Source organism: Cervus canadensis, chromosome 7, assembly GCF_019320065.1.
Source record: "Cervus canadensis isolate Bull #8, Minnesota chromosome 7, ASM1932006v1, whole genome shotgun sequence".
Lineage (NCBI taxonomy): Eukaryota > Metazoa > Chordata > Mammalia > Artiodactyla > Cervidae > Cervus > Cervus canadensis.
The window spans coordinates 89,610,573-89,636,992 of NC_057392.1; the positions used below are offsets into that span (position 1 = coordinate 89,610,573).

General features: G+C 43.5%; 1 protein-coding gene across 5 annotated transcripts in view; it reads right to left on the reverse strand.

Moving 5' to 3' along the window:
- Positions 1-26,420, reverse strand: part of MED12L (mediator complex subunit 12L) — a 347,565-nt gene that overhangs the window by 235,339 nt on the left and 85,806 nt on the right. For all 5 annotated transcript variants that reach the window (XM_043474000.1, XM_043474003.1, XM_043474002.1 and 2 more), the window contains 4 exons: positions 9,304-9,435; positions 6,572-6,698; positions 4,314-4,528; positions 1,894-2,070 (listed from right to left, as the gene is read on the reverse strand). In XM_043474000.1, coding sequence (XP_043329935.1) covers positions 1,894-2,070; positions 4,314-4,528; positions 6,572-6,698; positions 9,304-9,435 — 651 coding nt within the window. The remainder of the gene's footprint in view (positions 1-1,893; positions 2,071-4,313; positions 4,529-6,571; positions 6,699-9,303; positions 9,436-26,420) is intronic.

Sequence of the window (26,420 nt, forward strand, 5' to 3'; positions counted from 1 at the left end):
TCTGATGGTTCAGTCTAAATCACACTCACAGTAAAGGTGCTTCTAGACAACTGGTAATAGAAGGCCATTAAAAAACTCTATCCTATAATGTCAAATTTCTAGCAGTTCTTTTATGATTTCGCATCGCAGCTGAATTATGTCATAACCCATCAGGAGACTTACTCACTGGGAATCATTCATGCTCTTTCCTCTAAGGAAGAGGACAGCCTTGAGAACGTTAACTGCTGGGAACAGCTGTGTCACCATGGGTCACATGAATTCACACACGTGACAGAAGGAAGAAGCGCATGCTCACGCAGCCCCCTGCTCTCACACACCCACACACACACACAGGGAGGCCTGCAAAGCGCGGCTCGCCCAAGAGAAGCGAGCAGAACCCTCAACCAGCCTGAACCCTTTCCACGTTTCTGCCATATCTCCTTCCTTTCCCTATTTTTTCCAAATACATATTTGGGGATAATTTAAAATTTACAGATAAAGTAAAAAGATAGTACAGACAGTTCCCATATATTCTTCATCTAGTTTACCCTAGAACTAAAGCCTTATGTACCATGGTATATTTGTCAAAACCAGGACATTAACACCAGCACATTAATATTAACTCAACTCTAGACTTCAATATGGAATCTTTTTGGCTAGTTTAAAACAAATCAGACATCATGATCGTTCACCCATGAATTCTTCAAGATATATCTCTAAAATATCAAACTACTCTTCCTGCTGCCCTAAATACACTGTGAAGTTGTTCCAATATGTGGAAAATGAGTGATGCTCACAGGTAGCAGATGAAAAATATTGGTATATTCAACCAGTGATGAAAAAGACACAATTTTAGCTACTTTCAATATAGTCCTGAACATAGGATAATTAACAAGGGGTTCTTAATTGTTAACAAGAAAAAAATATATGTGGGTGTAGTGATTTTGAAAGTCATTTCAGAGGATGTTCAAAAATAACCAAAAAATAAACAAATTTAAGAAACTATTTAGCCTAGAGAGCAAAACTCCTCAAAGGTATCCAGGAAATAATATAATATGCACCTCACAAATACATTTTTTAAAAGAATAGTAGTAATAATAGTCTTCTATTTAAAAAAAATGACTCACTGAAATAAGTTAAAATAAAATTCCATGAAAAAGGATAGTGAACCTAAGAATTTAAAAATTTTTTTTTATAAATTGTGACCCAATTTTCATTTTCCCTTCAAAATAAAGCACATCACTTGTTATGACTCAAACACCAAATTTCCCAGCAACCATTTCCCATGTGCTATCATCCGGTTCTTAAAGTCAACAGGTAGAAATCCAAGTCCATCACATATATGACCTCTTCTATGGAGCATGAGTCGATTTTTCAACCAGATCCCTCCTCCCATCTTTATTCTTTCAGAGTAGTAGAAGCGCTCTGGGAATGTCAAACGGTTCACTTTTCAGTGGACACTTGGGTTTTTACTCAAGTTATTTCACTTATTCTGGGGCTTGTCATTTCACAGACATTTGTCTCCCTGTCTTTTTCATCTTTTCTGTGCTCAAAAGTTCTTACTCATCTGTATAATGCCAAAAGTACCTACCACAATACAGTGCACATAAAAGCTACTTAGTGAGTTTCAAATTGAAGTAGGAAAATACATTCGGACATCATTTGCAGTGACTCAGATGCTCTTAGTACAAGTATACTAAAATGGAAATTTCTGCTAAACCTAGCCAGTCAGTAGTGCGACACCACGAATGTAGGCTACAGGAGCAGACAGGCCACATGGTGAGAACCGTGGCAGACAAAGAAGGCAGTGAATACAAAAACTCACCTCTTTCACATGCAGGACTCAGGCAAGCAGCTGAATAACCAACGACCCTACAATGAAAGGATCAGCTTGCCGGCTGACACGCGACTTACCAGAGGTATGGGAAAATGGGTTGCATACTGCAGGTGTCGTAGGAGGTCATAATTAGATGGAAAAATCAACTCCCTTGGTTTTTCTCTCTTCAACAGCTTCTCACCATTAACTGACATTCTTCTGCCCAGAGAAGGGTTGGCATTCTCACAGGACTCTCCAGGCATGGGAGAAAAAATCTAAGTCATGTAAAACAAATGTTGGAGACTGTAAATGAAAGAGCAAAACCAAAGCGCATAACTTCAAACACACAAGACACTCATAATACCATATCTTTTCCTTATTTAACCATTAGCAAAACAATGAACTGTGTGAATTTCCACAAATTTCATATTCAGATCGGGAGCATCATCCCCCACTCCAAAGATGAGAGAGTGGCAACCACACATACAGGTCAGAAATGTGCACGGCTCCACCCCCAGAGGACCAGAGACAAAACTAGACTCATAACTAAGTGTCTTCCTCATAGGGCTACATTCCTACAAAAACACATACAGAAATAATTCACTTAGAAAGCTCATGAACAACAGATGCAAAAGTTTTAGTCTGTACCCCAACCAACATGGGTTTTCATAAAGAGTTAGTTACACCTTGAGATCCCTGAGGAAGAACACGTTGTAATTATACCAAGATAAAGTAGAAGAATGTACAACAAGTCCAGAGCCAGGAAAGCTGTTATTTAGAAGTTGAACACACATCCAGCAAACCAACATGGCCTGTCCTGATGAAATGATATTCATGGATTCCTGAGAGATAATGAGCTCTAAACAAAGGAGTCATGATCAGCCACGGAGGATGAGAGTGTTTTAATTTACCGGAGGAGGCAATGCAGCCAAAATTGAGGATGAACTGAAATCAGACAGCTGCGTGAGATGATGAACTGTGGCCTGGGGTGGAATTCATCCCAGAGAAAGACATTCACATCACAAGTACAAAGGTCATGCCAATACACAAGGCAGGGGGCAGAAGGAGGAGACAGTTGGGGATAGAGGTGGGGGAAGGAGGGGTTCATGGTCAATAAGAATTTGAAGGTTGAACCTACTGGAAATTCCGAACCAAAGTCAGTTTTAAAGTCATTCTTGTCTACTTCATCAAAAATATTAGTAGTTCCTGAGTCAATGCCCATATGCGCCATAATAGTCTGTTCCTGATAATTGCCAGAGAAAGAAAGTCACATTATAAATTTTGTAGTTCATTAAGAAGCTGAAGCTAAAACATAACAGTGACATTAAGTCATCTTTTGTCTCTTTTCCCCTCAGTGTGTTTCTCCTCAATAAAAGAAAAGGAAGTTAAGATACACGCTGCTTTACAAAGTCACGTTCTTCGTCCTCATGATAAAAAAGACTTAACTTCCGTGCTATTTCAAGGAAAAATTACACAAACTTCCTGACTAAAAACAAACTGACCGTAATTTCCTTCTCGGGGCTATTCCCAGTCACATGCTCACCAACTCGCCTTAGTAAGAAAAATCTAAGAGTATATTTAACATACAAGACACCTTGATGTCCAAAAACAGGAAACAAAAAAGAGAGAGAGAGGGAAACATGGAAAAAGCATAAACAGGTAAACTAATTTTATGTTTTACTCCAACTTTTTTTACTGTGGACAAATTTAGAAACAAAAGTATTCATATTAAAAAAGTAATTTTCAAAAATCTTTATAAGAGTATAAACTATAAATCCATGTGTGCAATTTTAAAGGCACATTTTTAAATTACAAAGATAGCCATTATTATAAAATATCATAACAGCATATGCTGAAACTCTCACAGGACCAATATGAGGCTTTATTTTTCAGAAACTATCATAATCTCTAACAATTTTCTATTATTTCCCATCACCAACTTCATGTTTTTGGCCTTGAAAAGTCCTATGTGTCTGAAACAACATCCAAAATATCAGAAAATTGGCAGAAAATGATAAAGTCATACTCACAGCATTAAGTAAATTGCTGAAAAGAGCAATTCTACATTTGAAAGATAGATTAAATTTGCAATTAATTGAAATGAAAATATGATGTGTTATGACTAAAACATACATATAGAAGAGCAGTATAAAAGAGCGATATAAGTAATGAGACATTGGGGGAAAGACGCTACTTAGAATAACAACAGTCATGACGTCAGGGCCAAAACAAGTCCAAATTTGAGGCTAAACATTAAAGTAAAACTGGAGATTAGAAATACATAGAACTGGAAGCCCATAATTCCAATTCACGGAAAAATGTGATGGCCTATCAAATCTTTTCAGTTTCAGCATACCCGAAAGAAAATTCTAGAAGGTATAAATTATAGTCCCAATTTCTTGTGTCAGTGAGAAGCAGCGATAAATGAGCTTTGAAACAAGAGAGCACAACTGGAAAGCCATCCCCCTCCCGCCAGCGCTGCTCAGACCCGAGGGGTGGCCCTCCCCCAGGACCGCACCTCCATCTTCCTGTCGTGCTCCTTCGGGTAGTGCTCATCTGGATTCTCCCCTGCTGGCGAGCGCGGGCGCGTGGAGGCGCTGACAGCCAGGTCTCCCCGGGAGATGAGCGTGCACATGTAGGCGTCGTGGGAGAAGACGTCGTGCCGGATGAACTCACAGAACAGCAGCACCAGGTTCACGAACTCCACCTTCTCACACTCGCTGTTTGGGTCCGCTGCGAGGGAACAGAGCCAGTCAAGAATTCAGGGTCCTTGACTGAGGGGGCGGGGGGCGGAGAGTAAAGACAATGACTGAGGCTTAACATGTTCGCTATTCTTCCTATTTTCTTTTTTTTAATAAAGGATTTACTGGAAAATCTGCTAACGGTTCGAGCTTTCAGCGCAGAACCAGTACACCAGTTCTGTTCCCACAGTAACTGCAAAACACTCTCCAGCGTTCTAAGCACCATCTCAAAATTAAAGGTAGTGGTCCCTGGCGAATGAACGGCCATTTATGTAATCATGTAAACACACAAAATTTCAGGTAAGGAAAAAAAAAAAAAAACGAGGGCTAGATTATCTCCTCTGATTTACTCTTATAACTGTTATGATTCATGATTCATAACTGTCTGTTCTACTTTGAGCGTCTGTATACTGGGGGGGAGGCGGGTGGTGGGGGTGAGAGTGGTGCACGTTTTCAAAGGAGACTTCACAACAGAACCATAATTCAGATGGCATTTGAAAAAAGCCAGGGAGTGGAATCCACTGAAAAGGACAAGGAACAATGCAATAAAAAGGGCCCCGAGATGAAGCTCTGCCATCTTTTAAAATTCATAAGTAAGCTATTTAACTTATGACTTTTAGTATTGCAACTGCACTCTCAAACTCTGTATCTGTACCTTTGAGATAAGGTCTAAAATGATTAAACTACTAAGACTAAACCTACAAAGCTCAGGCCCTGGAACCATCAAGCTCAAACATTGAGAAAGATGAGAGATGGGCCCAGGGAACAATAAACTCAGCGCCCTAAATCTTAAGCCTGTATGTTTGTTCTTGCCCACCTCCAAACTCAAAGGCGAGAGTAAACTCTTCAGAGAAGCAGAAGAGCTTCCCCTGACAGAGCAATAAACAGAATCCAGAGGAAGTCAGGAACAGGAGGAAGAACTTTTTCCCAAAGAAAGAACAGAAATGAGGATGGGATGAGGGGAGCAAAGACCAAGCGTCTGTCTCCCCCAGGACACAAGGTACTCGAGAGTCCCTTGGACTGCAAGGAGATCCAACCAGTCCATCCTAAAGGAGATCAATCAGTCCTGGGTGTTCATTGGAAGGACTGATGCTGAAGCTGAAACTCTAATACTTTGGCCACCTGATGCAAAGAGCTGACTCATTGGAAAAGACCCTGATGCTGGGAAAGATTGAGGGCAGGAGGAGAAGGGGACGACAGAGGATGAGATGGTTGGATGGCATCACCGACTCAATGGACATGGGTTTGGGTGGACCCCGGGAGCTGGTGATGAACAGGGAGGCCTGGCGTGCTGCGGTTCATGGGGACACAAAGAGTCAGACATGACTGAGCGACTGAACTGAACTGAAGATAAGATACTCCCTGCTGTACTTTGTCACATGAAAACCTCAAAATAAGATTAAGCCAACTGAGCTTACACAAATGATTTTTTTTTAAGTTTCCACCCACAGTATAAACCCACTGCTAGTTGTTTATTCCCCACCCCCACCCTACTCCCCACCAGCGATGGAATAATGAAGACACAAAAAAAACATGATAGAACATCAACAACTAAGACAGCATAGACAAGCAGTCAACCATCTTCACAAACTATTTCCTTATGTCAGAAACCTGCTTATAAGGTACCTTTGTTTTATCTTTGCCCCCTTTCAACATCAGAAGTTAGAAAATCGGAAACTTAGAAAACAGGGAAAGAAGAGAAGTTCATAATCACAATAAATGTAGTGAGCATCACAGGACCTTAATGTCGCTCTTGTGATAAGAAAGATCTAGAAAGGGAAAATTAATCCATCAAATAGAAGAGAATGAACTGACCTATTGTTTTAACTACTAAAACTCCAGAAATGTTCAAGTCTTTGAAGACTGTCATAAAAGTATCCACTGAAAATAGGCTACAAAATTTTGTTCAGTAAAATGTGCAGCATATTCAGTGCAAAGTACATTGATAACATTACAGATAAGGGAAAAAAATGATCAGTTCCCAAAAAAGGTCACTCCCCTTGTTTAAGATCTAGAAGCAAAGATCTTTACTTACACAACGAGGGGGCCTGTGTATCTAAAAACCTTAGAAGAACATTCTGGAAAACAGGTAAACTAGATCCAGCGAGGGAGGCTGAGGAAATGGACTCCTTCTCATCTAAGACTTCTGATTCACCACATCTCTGAGATTAAAAACAAATAAGCAAAGTTAATTATTGAAGACAAGTACAGTCAAAATGGGTCAAGAAATATGTTGGTTTTTCATTAACACTTACATTCTTTGATAAAACATGCAAAATTGAGATTTCTATACTTATTTGAAGACCATGCATCAAAAGTGAATATAATTTCTGAAAGGTAAGTGAAAGTGAAAGAAAGTGAAAAGTCGCTCAGTCGTGTCCAACCCTTTGAGACCCCATCCACGGACTATACAGTACATGGAATTCTCCAGGGCAGAACACTAGAGTGGGTAACCTTTCCCTTCTCCAGGGGATCTTTCCAACCCAGGGATCGAACCCAGGTCTTCTGTATTGTAGGCAGATTCTTTACCAACTGAACAATCAGGGAAGCAACTGCCCCAAAATAACTCAAACAATTTCAAAGAACTCCTGTGAAAAACATTATCTGTGTGAATTATAAACGCTACACAGCACGGTATAAATAACCACTGAATGCACAACACAGTACAATGCAATAAACTACTCATTACTCCTGTAAAACCACAGAAATATAAACTGAGGCTGTCTTCACTTGTCAATAGTTCATTTTAACGGTATGCCCTCCAAGAAATATTTGGGCATGTGTTATTGAGTTTGACTGTTCTGTGCCTGCTTTTGTCAGGCGGTGAATTTAAGAGTATGTTGGGAAGTAATGGGTCAAATGTTCCTCGAACAAGATTCTTTCCCTCATCACACTTCACCAATTAGCTTTCTCAGAAACTCCCGGAATCTCCACAGTTCAGGGAACAAACACATCTAGAGGAGCTGTTTAACTTCTACAATCTGAAGGTCAGAACTTACTAGAAGACCAGCAAAGGAACAGTTTAGAAGCAATCAGACCCTCATTTTCTATTCTTTTTGCTATTCCTTTGTTTCTTCCCATTTTCATTATCCATTTCAGCATTAAAACAGTATTAGATATGATTTCTTCAATCCATCCTCTTTATAAGGGTCAAATTTTGAATATGGCGTTTAATAGAAATCAATTATCTTAAACATCTCTAAAAGAATACATTTTTAGAGATGGATACATTTATACCTATAAAATTATAGTCATCTGTGTGTGAACCTCTTTTGAATATGTGTATGTGTGTGTGTGTGTGTGTGTGTATTCTGGGACACACACAGAGGGAAGGGAAGACAGAATAAAAATTATCCAGTGGGAGCAATGAAATCTGAGGAATCAACTTTAGTTACTAAAGTTTAACCACTGCATTTCTCTTTAGAATACAGTCCATTCATAAATATGTAGGAAAAAAGCAATGAAACGCTTTTCTTAATTTGGCCATTATAAAAGGGGCTATGTGGTTTACACCTTAGCGTCAATATCTTTAAGCCCCAATTGCAACAACATGACCCTCTGTATTTGGCAAAAGGTGCTTTCCCAACAAAAGGAGATGTCTATGAAAATATTCTTCCTATTTCATTTTTGTTAATACTGTCGTAAGAAGCAGGTGTATCATCAGCAACGCAGCACTGCACGGGGTGAGCAAAGGCCCTGTTGGCAAAAGCTCGCACTCACAGGCGCTAAAAAAGAAGGCAGGTCCTCATTAGGACCGCAGACCAGGACGGCCCGCGGAGGACAGGCCGAGGGCCAGGTGCCGTAAGCGTGGATGAGGTGGCGAGGAAGCAGTCTCCCGAGGAGGTGACACGTGCTGAGCCAGGAATGCTAGACAAGGAAGTGACACCTCCTAAAACGGGAACGGCCGTGTGAAAGGGGGAACGGAACGTGTCACCCAGAGGGGACAACAGGAGCAAAGGCCCCCAGAGGAACGTGAGTGTGGTGTGGACAGGAAGGCCAGGGCGGCCGGAGCCGTGAGTGACCCACGGGAGCAGGGGACGGGGTAGGAGGGCAGCTGGGCGGCTCAGGCGAGGCTCTGGGAGTCTTGAGAAGGAGCCACCAGCTGTTTCAGGAAGAGGACAGTGTGATCCGTTTCCACTGTGAAAAGTCGGCTCTGGAGGCTGTGGGGCGGGTGCTGGGGAGTGGGGGGAGAGACGGAGGCAGGAGGCCCCCCAGTCTCCCGGCTGAGAGGCCTTCTCCACCCCAGAAGGGAAGAAAGGAGGGCTCATTCTGACGCTCCCCTTCAGCAAAGCTGTGCTGACAACGTTAGCTTTACTGGTTCCTTTCCGATCGACGGCAGAGGCTTTAACCGCTCTCTCTGGGGCCAGAACACGGTCTCAAAGATGAACACAAATTGGCATCTGTAATCTCACAGTTACAATGGCCTCAAGAAAGTATTTCTATATTCACTAAACACATGTGTGCACATCTACATAAAAGGTGTATAACACCAAACGTACAGACATAGATGTATGTGTGCATGTCTTAACCTCACAGAGGGAGATTTCCATTCTAAGTCAGATATTTAAGTTTTATTTCAAATTAGTCCAGAATATAAATTACAGGCTTCATCAGCTTAGAGTGGTCATGCTATGAAGCCCTTATGTGAATTTGTACATTCTTCCTTTCTTCTTTTAGAAAGAAAAAAAAAAGCACAATGAAAGTAAGAAGCAGAATCCCGTTCACAGCAGTATCAGTAATAAGCAGCAGCAAGAAGGCCAAGCCTACCTCCGCCTCGATGTCCGCCTGCCTCTTCTCCAGGAGTTTCGCCACAGCCATCGCCCGGTGCTTGCCCGACCGCTTACAGCTCACGGCCCACTCACAGAGCAGGGTCACCACAGCTTCATCGTTGGGGGCGACCTGCGGACCAAGAGAAACGGGTACCAGCCGTGTCCCACGAAGCATCCACCAATGGATGAGCCTTAGGATGCGGGCAGCAGAGTATTTAAACTGTTGAAGCGCTCTTCTATCTTATTACAGTCATTTCAGAAAGTGTTCCCAGATCTATTTCAATTGAGGTTTAAAGAGTAAAACTTTAGTCACAAGGACGGAAATCACTTAGAACAGCTGAGGCTGTGGCAATTCCAAGAGAATTAAGAGTTTCCTTGTATATGCCTTCACTTGCACAGACCGTAACCCAGCCCCATCAAGCCTCCAGAAGTCAAAGGAAGCAGAAAGGGAAATTGACTACTGAATATCAAAAACACATGTAAACCCATGGCCGATTCATATGGTTTTGTATGGCAAAAACCACTACAATAATGTAATTAGCCTCCAACTAAAATAAATAAAAAATAGAAATAATAATAATTAAAAAAACACAAATAAATATAAACCTCAAAAAAAAATTTTAAAAAAGAACAGCTGGTGCAAAGCCCACGTACCAGCTTCACTCCCCTGCTGACCCCTTCGGGCCCTTACTCACACGGCCCAAATCAACACATAACCCCAACAAGCCAGGCGAGCGAGTCACCCAGTCCAAGGAGGAACTGCAAGGAACAAACTGGAGGGGAGGCTGGGACGAGGATCAAAACCTGCTGCCTTGGAAACAACAACAGGCACAGGAAGGAGCCAGAGTTACAAGCAGACCCAGTTAACAAAAGCTGGGAGCCCAGACCCGTGCAGGGCCCAGCACTGCGGCCGGAACGACCGGCTATAACTGCCGGGGCCTAGACGTGAGGCCACACACCGAGGACGAGGGAAGTCAGGGCACAGGGCCCCAAGTGACGGCTCCAGGGGGCGTGGGGGCTTACAGCAAGAAGGGGGGCTGTCCTTCTGGGCAATCTCACCTTCCTTGTGGAGGATCTATGCCTCCAGACACAGAACATCAACTGCACATTTTTAACATTCATCCAGTGGCATAAACACTATGCCAAAAGGGCCAGACAATCACAGTCCTAGCATTTATATGCTATGTGAGAAGTTCTTAACTTTTCAGAATTCATAAGTTCAATTAAGACTATGACAGCCATGGGCACAGGCCCAAGAAAAACATACACATACACACATATACTTTAGCACGACATTTCAGATGGCTTGTGGACTCTGAGAAGACATTCAAGAATAATCCCAGGATAAGAACCCCTAATCAGCTTTTAGATACCTGCAGACAATTCAGACCCTGAAAATCAGTTTATTCCAAGATTTTTACTCTTCCTATCCTAAATTCAGTCAAGTTCTTTATCTTAAAACAAAGAAATGTTAAGTTATCTAGGGCAGATATCTCAAAAAGAGCTCTGAATCTATTAATGTAAAACAAGAGAAATATTTCAATTACAAAGTATAAAGACTGAACATAACATTTTTAAAAAGAAAGCAAATTGGGTGGAATGCCTTCCTGGATTCAATCTAATCCCAGGAAAAGCAAAAATATAAATGTAAATGCAGTGATGCACTGCACGCTTAGCTTTATAATATTAAAAAGAATAAAAGAACTTATTTTAAAAACAAAGCCAGCAGTTTTAAATAAATTCGTCAGCAATGTGCATCATGTCTACATTTACAAAGTTTTTTATTTTCCCTCTGCATCAAACAAAATGAAAATGTGCTACCAAAGAATAACTGACTCACTCAACTTAAGTAGCAGGCTCTGCTTGACCTGGAAATGCACAGAAAAGAAACTATAAAGGAAAAGACTTCTTTTTAACACATACAGAAACCACTGGTTTGGGGCAGGAATATGCTAGAAAATTAGTCTTAAGAAAAAGAGAATTCATTTCCAAGAACACTTATTAAGCACCTAGGATATGCTAGTCTTTGAGGAAACTAAAATTTTAAAGATCTGGCCCTTGTTCTCAAAAAGTTTACCCTCTAGAGGGAAAAAGCAGAAAAGGGAACTCATTGTAAAGCAGCAAACAGCTCTGAAGGTGGAGGCGGGAAGTGACCGAGGCCAGGCGCCTGCGCTTCCACATTGCATGGGCGACCGAGCCCAGGCCTCCCGCACCACGGGCGGGTTCTTCACCAGCTGAGACACAAGGGAAGCCCAAGAATGCGGGAGTGGGTAGCCTATCCCTTCTCCAGCGGATCTTCTCAACCCAGGAACTGAACCCAGGTCTCCTGCCTTGCAGGCGGATTTTTTTTTTTTTTTAACCAGTTGAGCTACCAGGGAAGCCCCTCATAAGCGATGAGCATCCATCTATGCTAGTTTATAGACACCAAGATACAAACATGAAGAAACAGGCCTGCAGTCTACTCACTGCAGCGAGTGGCCTCAAAACATAATCATTAGGAATTAAGAAAATCAGGGAGAAATGCTGCTAAAAGATGAGTTTTAAAATATAAAATTTTAATCAGTTTGTGCCCATAAAAAGTTATACATCTCAAAATCTATTTTACCAATAAGTATTTCCCAACACTGGCCAGATTCCAAAAAGCCCACTCCTTTCTGAACATCAAACAGCCTGCCAAATAGTGCCACTCTTTCCTTAGGATGTTGGAGTGGAGGAATAAGAGGCAGGCTCAGTAGGTGCCAATTTTAAAAGAAAACAGTAAGACATTAAAAAAGTTTAATGACTAACTTAGAAGAAGATCATATCGGAAAATCAGGTGATATTATACCAACCTGCAGAGAAAGCAAACTATCTCTGCAATATGAATAATTACATATATATTTATATATTTGAGTCATAAAGCATTTTGTTCTTTACTACTGAAAAATTGTTATAACATGAATTTTTAAAATTTAGCATTACTTTCCAAGGTAACTTCCCATTCAAACATCCTCCTACCCCCATATTTACAGAAAATTTTGATTTACATTTTAAGTGGTTTTAGCAAGAGGTCTTTTCTAGATTCTGCTTCTTATCAAAAATAAGGAGGAGCTCCTGTTTATTTGACTCTGAACACCAGCCCCAGGGTACACCCCACCAGACATGTTCAACAGGCACACAGACAGACACCCATGTACAGATACCCATCACCCCCAGCCTCAGCAATGCTCTGCTCTAAAGAATTTTTAGAAAATTATTAGAGGACGGCTTCAATTTGCCTGCCAGATGCTATATTACAAGTTAATTTGAGTAACTGTCAATAGGACATCATGACTTCAAATAGGGGAAGTTGAAATGCATTTTTATCCTGTAAACGAATGTCTAAAAATATGAAGCACCTCTTCTTTAAAACAATCAGTAAGTAAAATGAAATTTAGTAAATACTATTTTAAAACAAAATAACTTCAAGGCAAAAATTTGAGTTAATTTAGCAGCTCAAGATAAGAACTAAACCTGTGTTCAATGACATGGCACCTAAGTGGGACAGTCATACACGTATATAAATAATCTGGATGCATTAAAAAAAGAAAATAAAAATCATCTCAGAAAGCCAAAAACATTTAACAGAAGCAGAGAGAAAAGATGGAAGGAAATCATTAGTTGTTCGTTTCAGAAAGTGGTTTTCAAGAAAAGGCTTGAGGAATGAGTTAAATTTCAAAACCGAGATGAATGGGTGGTCCAGGGGTTAGGACTCTGTGCCTTCATTGATGGGACCCAGTTTCGAATTCAATCCCTGGTTGGGGAACTAGAATTCTGTAAGTCCAGTGGCAAGCCAAAAAAAAAAAAAAGAGAGAGAGAGGAAGAGAGAAGGAAAAAAATGGAATTTAAAAAACTGAGAAGAACAAAAGGAGAAATAAGTATATGGTAGGCAGAATAATCCTCCACCCTAAAGATGTGCATGTCCTAAGCTCAGGATGTGTGAGCATGTTACTGTAAATGAAAAAAAGGGATTGTGTAATAGCTGTGATTGAGATAAGAGCCTAGGAAGAGGGGATTCTCCCAGAAGATGTGGGCGGACCCAAGGTAATCACAGGGGAGCTTCTAAAGGAAACGGGAAAGCAGGAGAGTCAATCAGACATGCGACCACGGAAACAGGACTCAGAGGCAGGGGGAGATGTGAAGGGGCCACTTCGTTGATTCTGCAGATGGAGCAAGGTGACGCAGGCTAAGGAATGTTGGTGATCTCTAGAGACTGCAAAACAGAAGGAAACGGTTTCTCCCAAAAGCCCGTATAACAAACACAAGACGGCAAACCCCTTGATGAGAGCCCAGTAAGATCATAATCGAGCTTCCCTTGTGGCTCAGCTGGTAAAGAATCCACCTGCAATGCAAGAGACCTGGGTTGGGAAGATCCCTTGGAGAAGGGGAAGGCTACCCACTCCAGTGTTCCGGCCTGCAGAATTCCACGGACTGTACAGTCCATGGTGTCACAAAGAGTCAGACACGACTGAGCTACTAACACTTTTCAAGATCTTAACCTCCAGAACCATAAAAGGGTAAATTTGTGCTGTTTTAAGCCACTAGACTTTTGATAACTTCTTAGAGCAGTAGCATTGGGGTGAACACTGGGGTGCGTGTTTTTTCTAATGTTTTTCTCTGGATGATCTTACTCGCAAAGCAGAAATAGAGACACAGACAACAAACATAACGAACACCAAGGGGATTGGATGAATTAAGAGGCTAGTATTGACTTGTACATAGAGCACGGACACTATGTATAAAATAGATTAACTAATGAGAAGCTACTCAAAGCACAGAGAAATCTATGCAAAGTGATGTTCCGTGGTGACTGAAATGGGACGGACACCCAGAAAGGGGGGTACAGCTCCGCACTTTGCTGTACAGTGGAAACACCCCATTGTAAAGCGACTGTAAGTCCATTTTTTTTTTTTTTTTAAGTAATGTGGAGCTTCGAAGAATTACAGGGGCAGAGGACTGCTGGTTAAATGGCAATTATAGGAAGGCTACAATAAACAAGATTACAAACCTAAGAAAAAGAGTTTAATGATAACTCACCAAAGAGAACCACAAAATAGGTAGTAGGCTCACTAATTCATTTACTTACTAACTCATCAATAAATATGTATTGCCACCAGGACTTCTAAGCACCAGATACAGACAGTCTCATGTATTAGTCTGTACGAATAAAAACTGGTTATTTTCTTTTTGGACGTAATTTCTACTATAAAACAAGAGTCTTTAAAATGTTCATATTATTTGCTGCAATCAATCTCAAGAATACAGCACAAGGAAATTATCTTAAAGTAAAAACATTTGAGTCTTCCAGACAACCATGAAGCATGATTCCAAGACACCCCCCATTCCAGCTCCCAAAATTGACAAACTTTCCCTCCAAAGTTTGAAAGAGGCGCCTAATGGATCAGATCAGAGAAAGCAGGCGACCTGCCAGGAAGAGAAAGGTCCACACAGATGACTCAGAGGTCAGAGCACCTGCTTTCAGCAGAGGCACTAGCGGAACTTTTGTGATGTCTGCTTTGTTTTTATTTTTCTGCAGCAAAGAGTAATATTTCAATATCTGTGTAAAGATGCATAAATAGGAAAGGCAGATAAGACAGGCTTGCAACAGAACACAGGAAAGGGGAAGTCAGAGGTACACGACTACTAGCAAAGCTCACATCCTCGCAAGAAGGGAAGTTCTCAGCCTCAGACAAAGTGTCAGCCCGGCCGACCCACCATTCTCCCGGTCGTCTGGGGGCACTGCTCCTTCTCCCGCCCCAAGTGGTTCAAGGAACAGGTTATTAATTGGAGTGCCCCACCCTCTCATCTTCAGTGTGACGTTCTGGATTTGGGTCTTTGATGGGCAGTGAAGACTTGGGGCAATTCTTTCAACACAAGGAAAAAAAAAATCACTCTACCAGGGACTTACTACATGCACTGCTCTCTGCTCAGCCTTGTGAAACATTTTGGAGGATAAAAGGCCTCAGCTCAGTTCAGTTCAGTCGCCCAGTCGTGTCCAACTCCTTGCAACCCCAAGGACTGCAGCACGCCAGGCCTCCCTGTCCATCACCAGCTCCCAGAGTTTACTCAGACTCATGTCCATTGAGTCGGTGATGCCATCCAACCATCTCATCCTCTGTCGTCCCCTTCTCCTCCCGGCTTCAATCTTTCCCAGCATCAGGGTCTTTCAAATGAGTCAGTTCTTCATATCAAGTGGCCAAAGTATTGGAGTTTCAGCTTCAGCATCAGTCCTTCCAATGAACACCCAGGACTGATCTCCTTTAGGATGGACTGCTTGGATTTCCTTGCAGTCCAAGGGACTCTCAAGAGTCTTCTCCAACACCACAGTTCAAAAGCATCAGTTCTTTGGCACTGAGCTTTCTTTACCATCCAACTCTCACATCCATACATGACTACTGGAAAAACCATACCTTTGAACTAGGGGGACCTTTGTTGGCAAAGTAGTGCTTCTAGTTTTTAATATGCTATCTGGGTTGGTCATAACTTTCCTTCCAAGGAGCAAGCATATATTAATTTCATGACTGCAGTCTCCATCTGCAGTGATTTTGGAGCCCAAGAAAATAAAGTCAGCCACTGTTTCCCCATCTATTTGCCATGAAGTGATGGGACCAGATGCCATGATCTTAGTTTTCTAAATGTTGAGCTTTAAGCCAACTTTTTCACTCTCCTCTCTCACTTTCATCAGAATCTCTCTAGTTCTTCTTCACTTTCTGCCATAAGGGTGGTGTCATCTGCACATCTGAGGTTATCTCGACTCATTTCAATCGAGTCCAGCTCTTTTCAACCCCATGGACTGTAGCCAACCAGGCTCCTCTGTTCATGGAATTCTCCAGGCAAGAATACTAGAGTGGGTTGCCATGCCCTCCTCCAGGGGATCTTCCCAACCCAGAGATCGAACCTGCATCTCTTCTGTCTCCTGCATTGGCAGACAGATTCTATACCTCTGAGTCACCAGAGAAGCCCAATAAACTACTGGGTTGGCCAAAAACATCATTCGGGTTCTTCCATCACACCGTAAGTAGAACCACACTGCGTTAAAAGAACCTGGAAGGTCATCCCGACCCGCCCCCAGGAATGCGATGGCTCCGAGCTTCTCTGGGCTCTCCCGCCCACACTCTTGGTGCTTCCAGCATCACAGTATTCTGCTGCCCTGGGCAAAAATACTTATTTCCATGTGATACGTATCTTTCACAACACAGCTTCACGACTACTGGCTTTAAATACCCGTTAGGAGAGAAAAACATACCTCCGCACCGTTCAAGAAAAGTACTTCATCGTCCCAAACACTATAAGCCAGAGTTGGAGTCTTCAAGGACAGCAACAAATAACTTTCACATTGGTACTTTGACAGTTAGTATGAAGGTGACAAAATCCACAGCACGTACCTCCTAGCCTATCACTACTGCTACTGCTAAGTCGCTTCAGTCGTGTCCGACTCTGTGCAACCCCATAGACGGCAGCCCTCCAGGCTCCCCCGTCCCTGGGATTCTCCAGGCAAGAGCACTGGAGTGGGTTGCCATTTCCTTCTCCAATGCATGAAAGTGAGAAGTGAAAGTGAAGTCTCTCAGTCATGTCTAACTCTTTGCGACCCCATGGACTGCAGCCTATGAGGCTCCTCCATCCATGGGATTTTCCAGGCAAGAGTACTGGAGTGGGGTGCCATTGCCTTCTCCGAACCTATCACTACACACAGGCAAACGGGATACACCAGACCGGGAGAGACACGGAGAAAATGAGCCCTGACTCACAAAGTCACAGTCAGAGAAAGAACACCAAACTACGGGGTGAAGAGGCCTTTCCTGGTGGCTCAGCAGTGAAGACTCCACCTGCTGATGTAGGAGATGCGGGTTCAATCCCTGGGTCAGGAAGATCCCTTCAAGAAGTACATGGCAACCAACCCCAGTACTCTTGCCTAGGAAATCCCAGGGACAGAGAAGCCTGGTGGGCTACAGTCCACGGGTAGCAAGAGAGTCAGACATGACTTACTAAACCACCACCAAGGGTCAGGAATGTGGGACCTAGCCCTGATCCCAATGAAAATATGATCATGGCAAAAGAATATTAACAACTGTAACCTCCCAACCACAGTGATAGCAGTAGTAATAACTGAACACATTTACTCAGCAGATACTGGGTGTTTTACAGACAGCATTTCAATCTTAAAAACAAACTCTGAAGGAGGTGTTGCAATTCCTATTTTACTGGTAAGAAAGCCAAGGTTGAGATCAAAAGTAGAACTGGGGACCTAATTCTGCTGCTCCCATCATGGGTGAGCCTAGATCAGTGGAAGCACAAGGAGCATCATGTTTACACGGAAATCTCCCAAGGGGCTCACATGCACCCCAGGAAGCCTGCCTCCCAGCCCACTCCACTGTTCCAGCCCTGACCTCCATCTCTCTAGGGACGAGTCAGACCTGTAATGTAACAGACATGCAGAAACTAAAACCACAGGAATGAATTACCAAAGATTTCATTCCTTCTCTAACACATGCTAGATGAGATGATTGTACAAGGCAGGGATCTGTCTTTTCCATTTTCAGTATCTACTGCAGCCCCTGGCACACAGCAGATTCAATAGGTATTGTTAATCAAAGAGTAAATGCAAGGCAGGCTTCCCTGGCAGCTCAGATGGTAAAGAATGCGCCTGCAGTGCGGGAGGCCTGGGTTCAGTCCCTGGGTTGGAAAGATCTCCCGGAGAAGGGAATGGCTACCGACACTCCAGCATTCTTGCTGGAGAATTCCATGGATGTAGGAGCCTGGCGGGCTACAGTCCAAAGGGTCGCAGAGTCAGGCAAGCAATATGTTATATGAAACCAAGGATAAAAACAAGGTGGACTGGGCAGGGTGGGGTGAGTGGGGTTTATGTTTTGTTCCCCTCCCCTGACAAACACATGCAATTACTTAATATGAAAAAATAACTGATTCAATCTAACAGTTGCTTAAGTGTAAGACACGAGAAACACTCCCATTCCTAACTTAATCAGTCAAGGGTGCTGGCCACAAAACCATCACCATCATCCTAAAAGACTGAACCGATGGAGAGAAACGTAAACACTTGAATGGACATGACAAGATTACTACAATGTGCATAAAATGATTACCCCCCTCCCACCAACCCAGAGAACTGTAAAACATCATGAACAGAAGAAAATAAACAACAAAAAAAGTGATGAATATTAAGCAGTCATGAGAAGGAAAAAAAAAAAAGCAACCCTATACTTTGTAGAAAGCAATCCCATTTATGTCCCCCTAACCTACTGTACTTAACTGCTCATATACAAGCACATAAATGTAAAGCGAAGTATCCAAAGGATATGGACCGATACACACGGCTGTTTCAGCTTCCGTATGTAACAAGTATTTGTCATACAGTCTGCTCTGCTCTGACACTTTCACAACAACCCTATGATTGTTGAGTAAACCAAGGCCAAAGGTTAAGTAACTTGTTAAATGACTTAAAGATGCTATTAATAGGTCACAGACCTAAGAGTCAAATCTAAGCTATCTGTCTCCACAGTGGGGACACATGCCAAAATGCCCCCATTCTGGGGGGAAGAGTGGGAGAAGGATCCGAGCTGTGGGCTGAAAGGGACTTCTTGATATCAAGAATGTCTTCAGGTATTATCTGTGTAGAAATCACAAGAAGAAATAACTTCCATAAAGAAAACAAATGAGAGAGGATTGACCCAAAATTCCAAAATCAGTAAGATCCTTACCCAACTGAATGCAGAGTTCCAAAGAAGAGCAAAGAGAAATAAGAAAACCTTCTCACGTGAACAATGAAAAGAAATACAGGAAAACAATAAAATGGGAAAGACTAGAGATCGCTTCAAGAAGATTGGAGATACCAAGGGAACATTTCATGTAAGGACGGGCATGATAAAGAACAGAAACGGATAAGGATGTAACAGAAGCAGAAGAGACTAAAAAGAGATGGCAAGTATACACAGAAGAAAGTATACAGGAAAGGTCTTCATGACCCCGATAACCACGATGGTGTGGCCACGCACCCAGAGCCAGACATCCTGGAGTGCGAAGTCAAGTGGGCCTGAGGAAGCATCACTACCAACAAAGCTAGTGGGGGTGACAGAATTCTAGCTGAGCTATTCCAAATTCTAAAAGATGCTGCTGTTAAAAGTGCTGCACGCAGTACGTCAGCAAATCTGGAAAACCCCACAGTGGCCACAGGACGGGAAAAGGTCCGTTTTCATTCCAATCCAAACGAAAGACAATACCAAAGAATGTTCAAACTACTGTACAATTCTGCTCATTTCACATGCTAGCAAAGTAATGCTCAAAATCCTTTAAGCTAGGCTTCAACAGGACACAAACCGAGAAATTCCAGATGTACAAGCTGGATTTACAAAAGGCAGGAAAACCAGGGCTCAAACTGCCAATATCCACTGGATCACAGAGAAAGCAAGAGAGTTCCAGAAAAACATCTATTTCTTCTATATTAACTACACTAAAGCCTTTGACTGTGTGGATCACAACAACCTGTGGAAAATTCACTAAAAAAGAGATGGCACTACCAGACCACTTTACCTGCCTTCTGAGAAATCTGTATTCAGGTCAAGAAGCAACAGTTAGAACCAGACGTGGAACAACAGATTGGTTCAAAATTGGAAGAGGAGTATGTCAAGGCCATATGTTGTCACCCCGCTTATTTAACTTATATGCAGAGTACATCATGCAAAATGCCAAGCTGGATGAAGCACAAGCTGGAATTAAGATTGCTGGGAGAAATATCAACAGCCGAAGGTATGCAAAGTATACCACTCTAATGGCAGAAAGTGAAGAGTAAGTAAAGAGCCTCTTGATGAGGGTGAAAGAGGAGAGTGAAAAGCTGGCTTAAAACTCAACATTCAAAAAACAAAGATCATGGCATCAGGTCCCATCACTTTGTGGCAACTAGATGGATAAAAGGTGGAAACAGTGACAGATTTTATTTTCTTGGTCTCCAAAATCACTATGGACAGTGACTGCAGCCATGAAATTAAATAACAGCTGTTCCTTGGAAGAAAAGCTATGACAAACCTAGACAGCATATTAAAAAGCAGAGACAATACTTTGCCAACAAAGGTCTGTGTAGTCAAAGCTATGATTTTTCCAGTAGTCATGTATGGTTGTGAGAGCTGGACCATAAAGAAGGCTGAGCACCAAAGAATTGATGCTTTCGAATTGTGGTGCTAAAGAAGACTCTTGAGAGTTCGTTGGACAGCAAGGAGATCAAACCTGTCAATTCTAAAGGAAATCAATTCTGAATATTCATTGAAAGGACTGATGCTGAAGCTCCAATCTGATGCAAAGAGCTAACTCATTGGAAAAGACTCTGATGCTGGGAAAGATTGAGGGCAACAGAAGAAGGGGACAACAGAGGATGAGATGGTTGGACAGCATCACCGAATCAAATGGACATGAGTCTGAGCAAACTCTGGGAGACGGTGAAGGACAGGGAAGCCTGGCATGTTGCAGTCCATGGGGTCACAGAGAGTCAAACATGATTTAGCAGCTGAACAACAAGAAGATCCTTCAACTACCAGCATTGTCCATCTGGCCTCATAAGCACGAGACCCACTCTTAGGGGCGAAACACTAAAATTTAGGAACTTCCCTGGTGGTCTAGTGGTTAAGAATCCACCTGTCAATGTAAGGGACACAGGTTCGATCCCTAGTCCCACAGCCACAGGGCAACTAAGCCCATGCACTGCAACTACCAAGGTCCAGAGAACCCAGAGCCCAAGTTCTGCCACAAGAGAAGCCCCCACAACGAGAAGCTCACACGCCCCAACGAGGGAACAGCCCCTGCTCGCCAAAAGAGAAAAAGACGGTACAAAGCCATGAAGACCTGGTGCAGCCATAAATAAGGAAACTAAAATCATTATTAATTTTGCTGCAGCCATCATCATTAATGGCGTTACCTACATCTGTAATAAAGACACTCCAAAGGAAGAGAGAGATTCTCGTCATAAGGGGGACTTGATACATTTTTTTCTTTCCTAGGAGAGGGTGGACACAGACTAAATAGGTTAAGTTTAATTCAATTCTTATTCAATCACTCAATAATCTAATAATCTCTAGAAACTAACCACAGGTCTATCCTTTAACAAAAAAGGAAAAAACTGGCAACTACATCTGAGAAGCAGGCTTCCTTTAGTAATTACAAGGTACCTGGTAAGACTATTTTAAAACAAAAAAAAAATCTCTTAATATACTACATTATAAAACAGTACCATAAAAAGGACAGGAAAAATCAATGACTCGTTACTGTAAGCAACAGCAAACCAAAAGCACTTGAGATCAGATACTGAACAAAGCTCTTTAGTAGCTTTTTAATCTGAGACTAAAAGGGCCTGCTGATAAATATAATTAATCACTCTTAGTCAACATTGAACAAAATGGTCATCTCTGGACAAAGACATCATTCACATTACAGCACCAATAAATAACATGGTACGTAATGATAACAACACATGATGATGGAGATCCGGATGAATTTCAAGAGTTACATGAGGTAAAAAGTGGTCTCGGCTGCTAACAGAACGTAAGCCTGCTGTACAGAGTCACAGGTAGCATTTCTAACAGAATCACCACACACTCAGATTATCAACCACACTCTCAGAAGATGTATTACTTAAATATAAGTAGTATCCATTTTTTTAAAAATCTTTCTGTATCTGAGCATTTCCATATGTGCACTTCCAAAAGATATTTGGGACAGCTGATTTTTGAGCAGAAAAAGTAGTTTTTCTTGGTTTCACATCCTTAGAATCAGTGTTGATAGTCTTTAGGTCCTGTGACATCTAAGAAAAACAACATACACCACAAAAGCAAAAAAAAAAAAAAAAAAAAAAAAAGACTTCCCTTTGTTTTCTTTCAAGCAGCAGTTAAAAATAGTACTACTCCCAAGTTCTGAGAAGACAGGAGGTAGATAAGAAAATTAAAACAATTGCTCTGAGTATTTAAGTCAACTGTCATTAATTTGCACTCTTCCAAAAAAATTAATTTCCTATCCCTCAGTTAAATCATCATCATTTAAATAACAAAATGAATAAAGAAAACAGTTTTGGGAAATACAAAATTACGCAGTAACAGCAGCCATTTGAGATCCATTAGAATCACAAAGTAAATCACTCCAGGTCCTTGAAAAGTGCCACATCTCTCAAACTGAAAATAACTGAAACAGTAGGCTTTTTCCAAAAGTTGTCACCACATGGTACAACAAACTTTACTGCTTGCCTCTTATGATGAATGAAAGAAACCTAAAGAAGGGAAATGTAAATTTCTAAAACATAGTGCTAGGTTCAAGTCACTTGACAACCAAAGTTGCCCAGCTAAGAACGTAACAAGTGGCGTTTACTAAGTGCTTACCACGTGCCACCATGAGAAGTGGAGTCTATTACTAAGGCCGCCGTACAAAGAGAATGATCGCTGGCTGTGTGCCAAGTCACGTCAGTCGTGTTCAACTCTCTGCAACCCTATGGACTGTAGCCTGCCAGGCTCCAGGCGAGAATACTGGAGTGGGCTGCCCAGTAACCAGGCTGGGGCCATCCAACCACTCCACTGCAGAGCCAGGACCCACGTCCACATCTGAACTGGCCTCAGAGTTGCGATGCCCTACAAAGGCCAAATTTCCCAACTCGAGGATTGTCTAAGATAAATACGACATTACAATTGCCAAGCTTTTAAAATCAGTTAGAGGATATCCCCACAAACCAATATGCCCGTATCAATATGGAGAACTGTTCATGACAATTACACAAGTTTTTCCCTCCTTTTCCCAAAATTACATCTGACACGTGCGTGTTCAGCTACCTGACATCAAATGAGTTTTTTTAAAACAGCAGCACTCAAACTTTCTTGGTGGTCCAGTGGTTGGGAGGCCACCTGTCCCTGCAGGGGACATAGGTTCAAACCCTGGTTTGGGAAGATCCCACACGCGGCAGAGCAACCAAGCCCGTGCACCAGAGCTACAGAGCCTGCAAGCAGCAGCTACCAAAGCCCGCACACCCTAGAGCCTGTCCTCTGCAACGAGAGGCCCCTGCAATGAGCCTGCGTGCCCCAGCTAGAGAAAGCCTGCACACAGCAACAAAGCCCAGTGCATCCAAAAAACAAACAATGAAAAAAAAAAAGACAACACAAATAAAGAGAAACAGCATAAGAAACAGACGCACTGGTTAAGAATGCTGTTCGGAACCATCGAGGGCGCCCACCCCTGTCCACCCACCAGCGAGCTGGGTGCGTGCTTAGACCATTTACTCATCCTCTTAAGCTTCGGTTCCTGCACCTGTAAAGTAGGGAATTAAAGAACAAACATTGTTTAATAGGTGTCTCACTGGCCAGGGAAAATTTCTTATAGCGGTGCCTAGTGCCGAAAAAGTATCCGAGAAAAGTTTGAAGAAAAAAGGAAAACAAACCAGAGACCCAGCCCAGTCTAAATAGATTCAATAGCATTAAAATCTAAGTGTCTGGCCACACCCCTTTCTCCCCTAAGTACATTATGCCCGTTACCTAATAGATTTAGCTTAAGGAAGAAGAAAACGGCAGCTGTCAAACATTAGCAATGCTTCCATTGGGCATCAGTAGGGAGATGGGTCACTCTGAGGCTCAACAAGCTCCGGCTGAGCCATGAGCAGCGCTGACAAGTGTCCGAACAGCCCGGCACGGGGCACCTTAATCGGGGCCAGATTGTGGTATTTTCCGGGTTCGCTTGACTTTGGCCTCATTTGACCTCTTTATCTTGAGTCCAGGGCTTCCCAGGTGGCACAATGGTAAAGAATCTACCTGCCAGTGCGGGAGATCCCTGGGTCAGGAAGATCCCTGGAGAAGGAAATGACAATCCACCCTAGAACTCTTGCCTGCAGAATCCCATGGACCGAGGAGCCTGCTTGGCTACATAAAGTCCATGGAGTTGCAGAGTCAGATACAAGGGAGCAAGTTAAGTTGCACACGTAAGTCTTGATTCCTGGTCTTTAAAAGGTGACTTTTTCTTCAACAACATTTAAAAAAAAAATAACCCTAAGCACTGAAATGAGCATGACCTCTCTTATAACACGGTACTCAGACACAGTGTCTGGGGAGGCGAGCTGATTCTGTCCAACTGCTTCCCTACAGAGGGTAAAGCCTCTGTGAGAATCCAGGAACGTGAAAAAGGCTGACAGGTCTAGGCTGTGCTTTATGGACTGGTGGATTGTGAGATGGGCAGAGGTGTGTCTGTGCAAGTGTGCAAAAGATGGGTAGAGGGGTGTGTGTGTGAGAGAGATGGGCAGAGGGGCATGTGTGTGCATGCATGAGATGGGTAGAGAGGGGTGTGTGTGTGTGCACGTGTGAGACTGGTAGAGGGGTATGTGTGTGTGTGGGAGAGATGAGTGGGTGTGGGGGGGTGTGTGTGTGAGAGATGAGTGGGTGTGTGTGTGTGCATGAGATGGGTAGAAGGGTGCATGTGTGTGCGTGCGCATGCATGCACACCTACAGAGGTCCCAAGGGATCACACTGCTTCCATCTCACTGCCTCCCTAAACCCATCGGTCAGGACAGCAGCTGGCATTTATTGAGTACCTGTCTACCAGCTATAAAATACTGAAATGTTTCAGCCCTACAGTTTTGCACAATTTTCCCATCAGCAGACAGAATACCCATTTCACAAACACAGAACTGAGACTCATCAAGGCAGGCGAACTGTCGGCGACGCCATCCAGGAAACGCACGGACTCGGCCTCGCCGGGGGAGAGCTGTCCTGTCAGCACCCGCCGCCTGCACCTCTGCGCGACCTCTCCTGCCTGAACCCCTGGTAAACCCGACGCACTGCGCAGGCCTCGGCCGCCCTCACGCCCACAAGCCAAAGCCTTCAGAGGGGTGCTGCTTCCCATCCGTGGTCCCAGCAGCTTTTGTACAAGCACCCGAGACACCGACTCAGTAAATGTCTCCCAAGGGCTTTCCGGGCCCCGGCGCGGTGCTCATGGCTGATGATGTGCTGCTGAGCAGGAGGAACGCTGCCCTGGGCCTGCAGGGCCCCGCGCTTGCAGGAGGAGACACGGAACAAGCAGAGCTGGGACAGAAGAGAAACGGGGCTGAGGCCTTGCGGACCGTGCGGGCAGAGTCCTGCGGCCACATGGATGCAGAGCCGGACTGGCCCCGGAGGCCTGGACCAGAGCTGAAGGAAGCCCTGCTCTGGATTCTCCATTCAAAAAAACCCGTGTGAACTCATCACACCTGCCCAGGGAGCGCTCTGTGAACAGCCTGGATAGAAAATAAATAGAAACATGAAATACATCGGTTTGGTTTTAACAACAGAGAAGAGGAAGCGTGCGTCCACCAGCAGCGCCGTCCACCGCAGCTGGTCCGGCCTTCGCATTACTCAGGGGAGAGGCGGCTTCCTCCAGCCCCAGAGACAGAAGCGAAAGGCCGCTCCTCCTGCCTCCTTTTGACTTTCCCTTCTATCCGTGTCCTCGGGGCACCCGGAGACACAGCTGCTTCCCCCGCCACACACCACACCCAGCACAAACCAGGGGAGAAGTCACACAAAAGGAAGTGATGGGGGCCCTCCCTCCCCGCTGCTCAGGGGCGAGGTCAGCAACGTGACTCTGCCTGCGGGTCACGTGTGACAGGCTGTGAGGGCCTGGAGCCCTAGGAGGCCCCCACGGCCCCTACGGCAACGCCTCGTGGGGACCAGTCTTCTCTGCACGCGGCAGGCAGAGCAGAAGCGGTTCTGAAACGCTGAACAGGCAAGGACGTGAGTAAGTGTACAAAACGCGGAGCAGGGCCTGGAAGGGGGCAGGCATCTGAGCAAACACGGCCCCCACCCACACAGATGCCGAAGCCATACTGCAAGTTCTTATATATATTTCAGAAGGACCTGTCCAGTGACTCTTTCTGACAGATTATTAAGAAAAGGTGACCAGTCTGAATTAAGGACTTAAAATGTAGTTTTCGTCTTACTCATGAAATAGCATCGTAACCACAAAGACGTCCTGCTTGGCTGGCAGAGTGATTTACGATTGGGAGAGCTCACGTACAAACTCTCACATCCAGGCTCTCCTGACAGGCTGGGTGATCAGGCGACAGTGGGTCTGTAAAACCAAGCAGAAGCTGAGACAGGG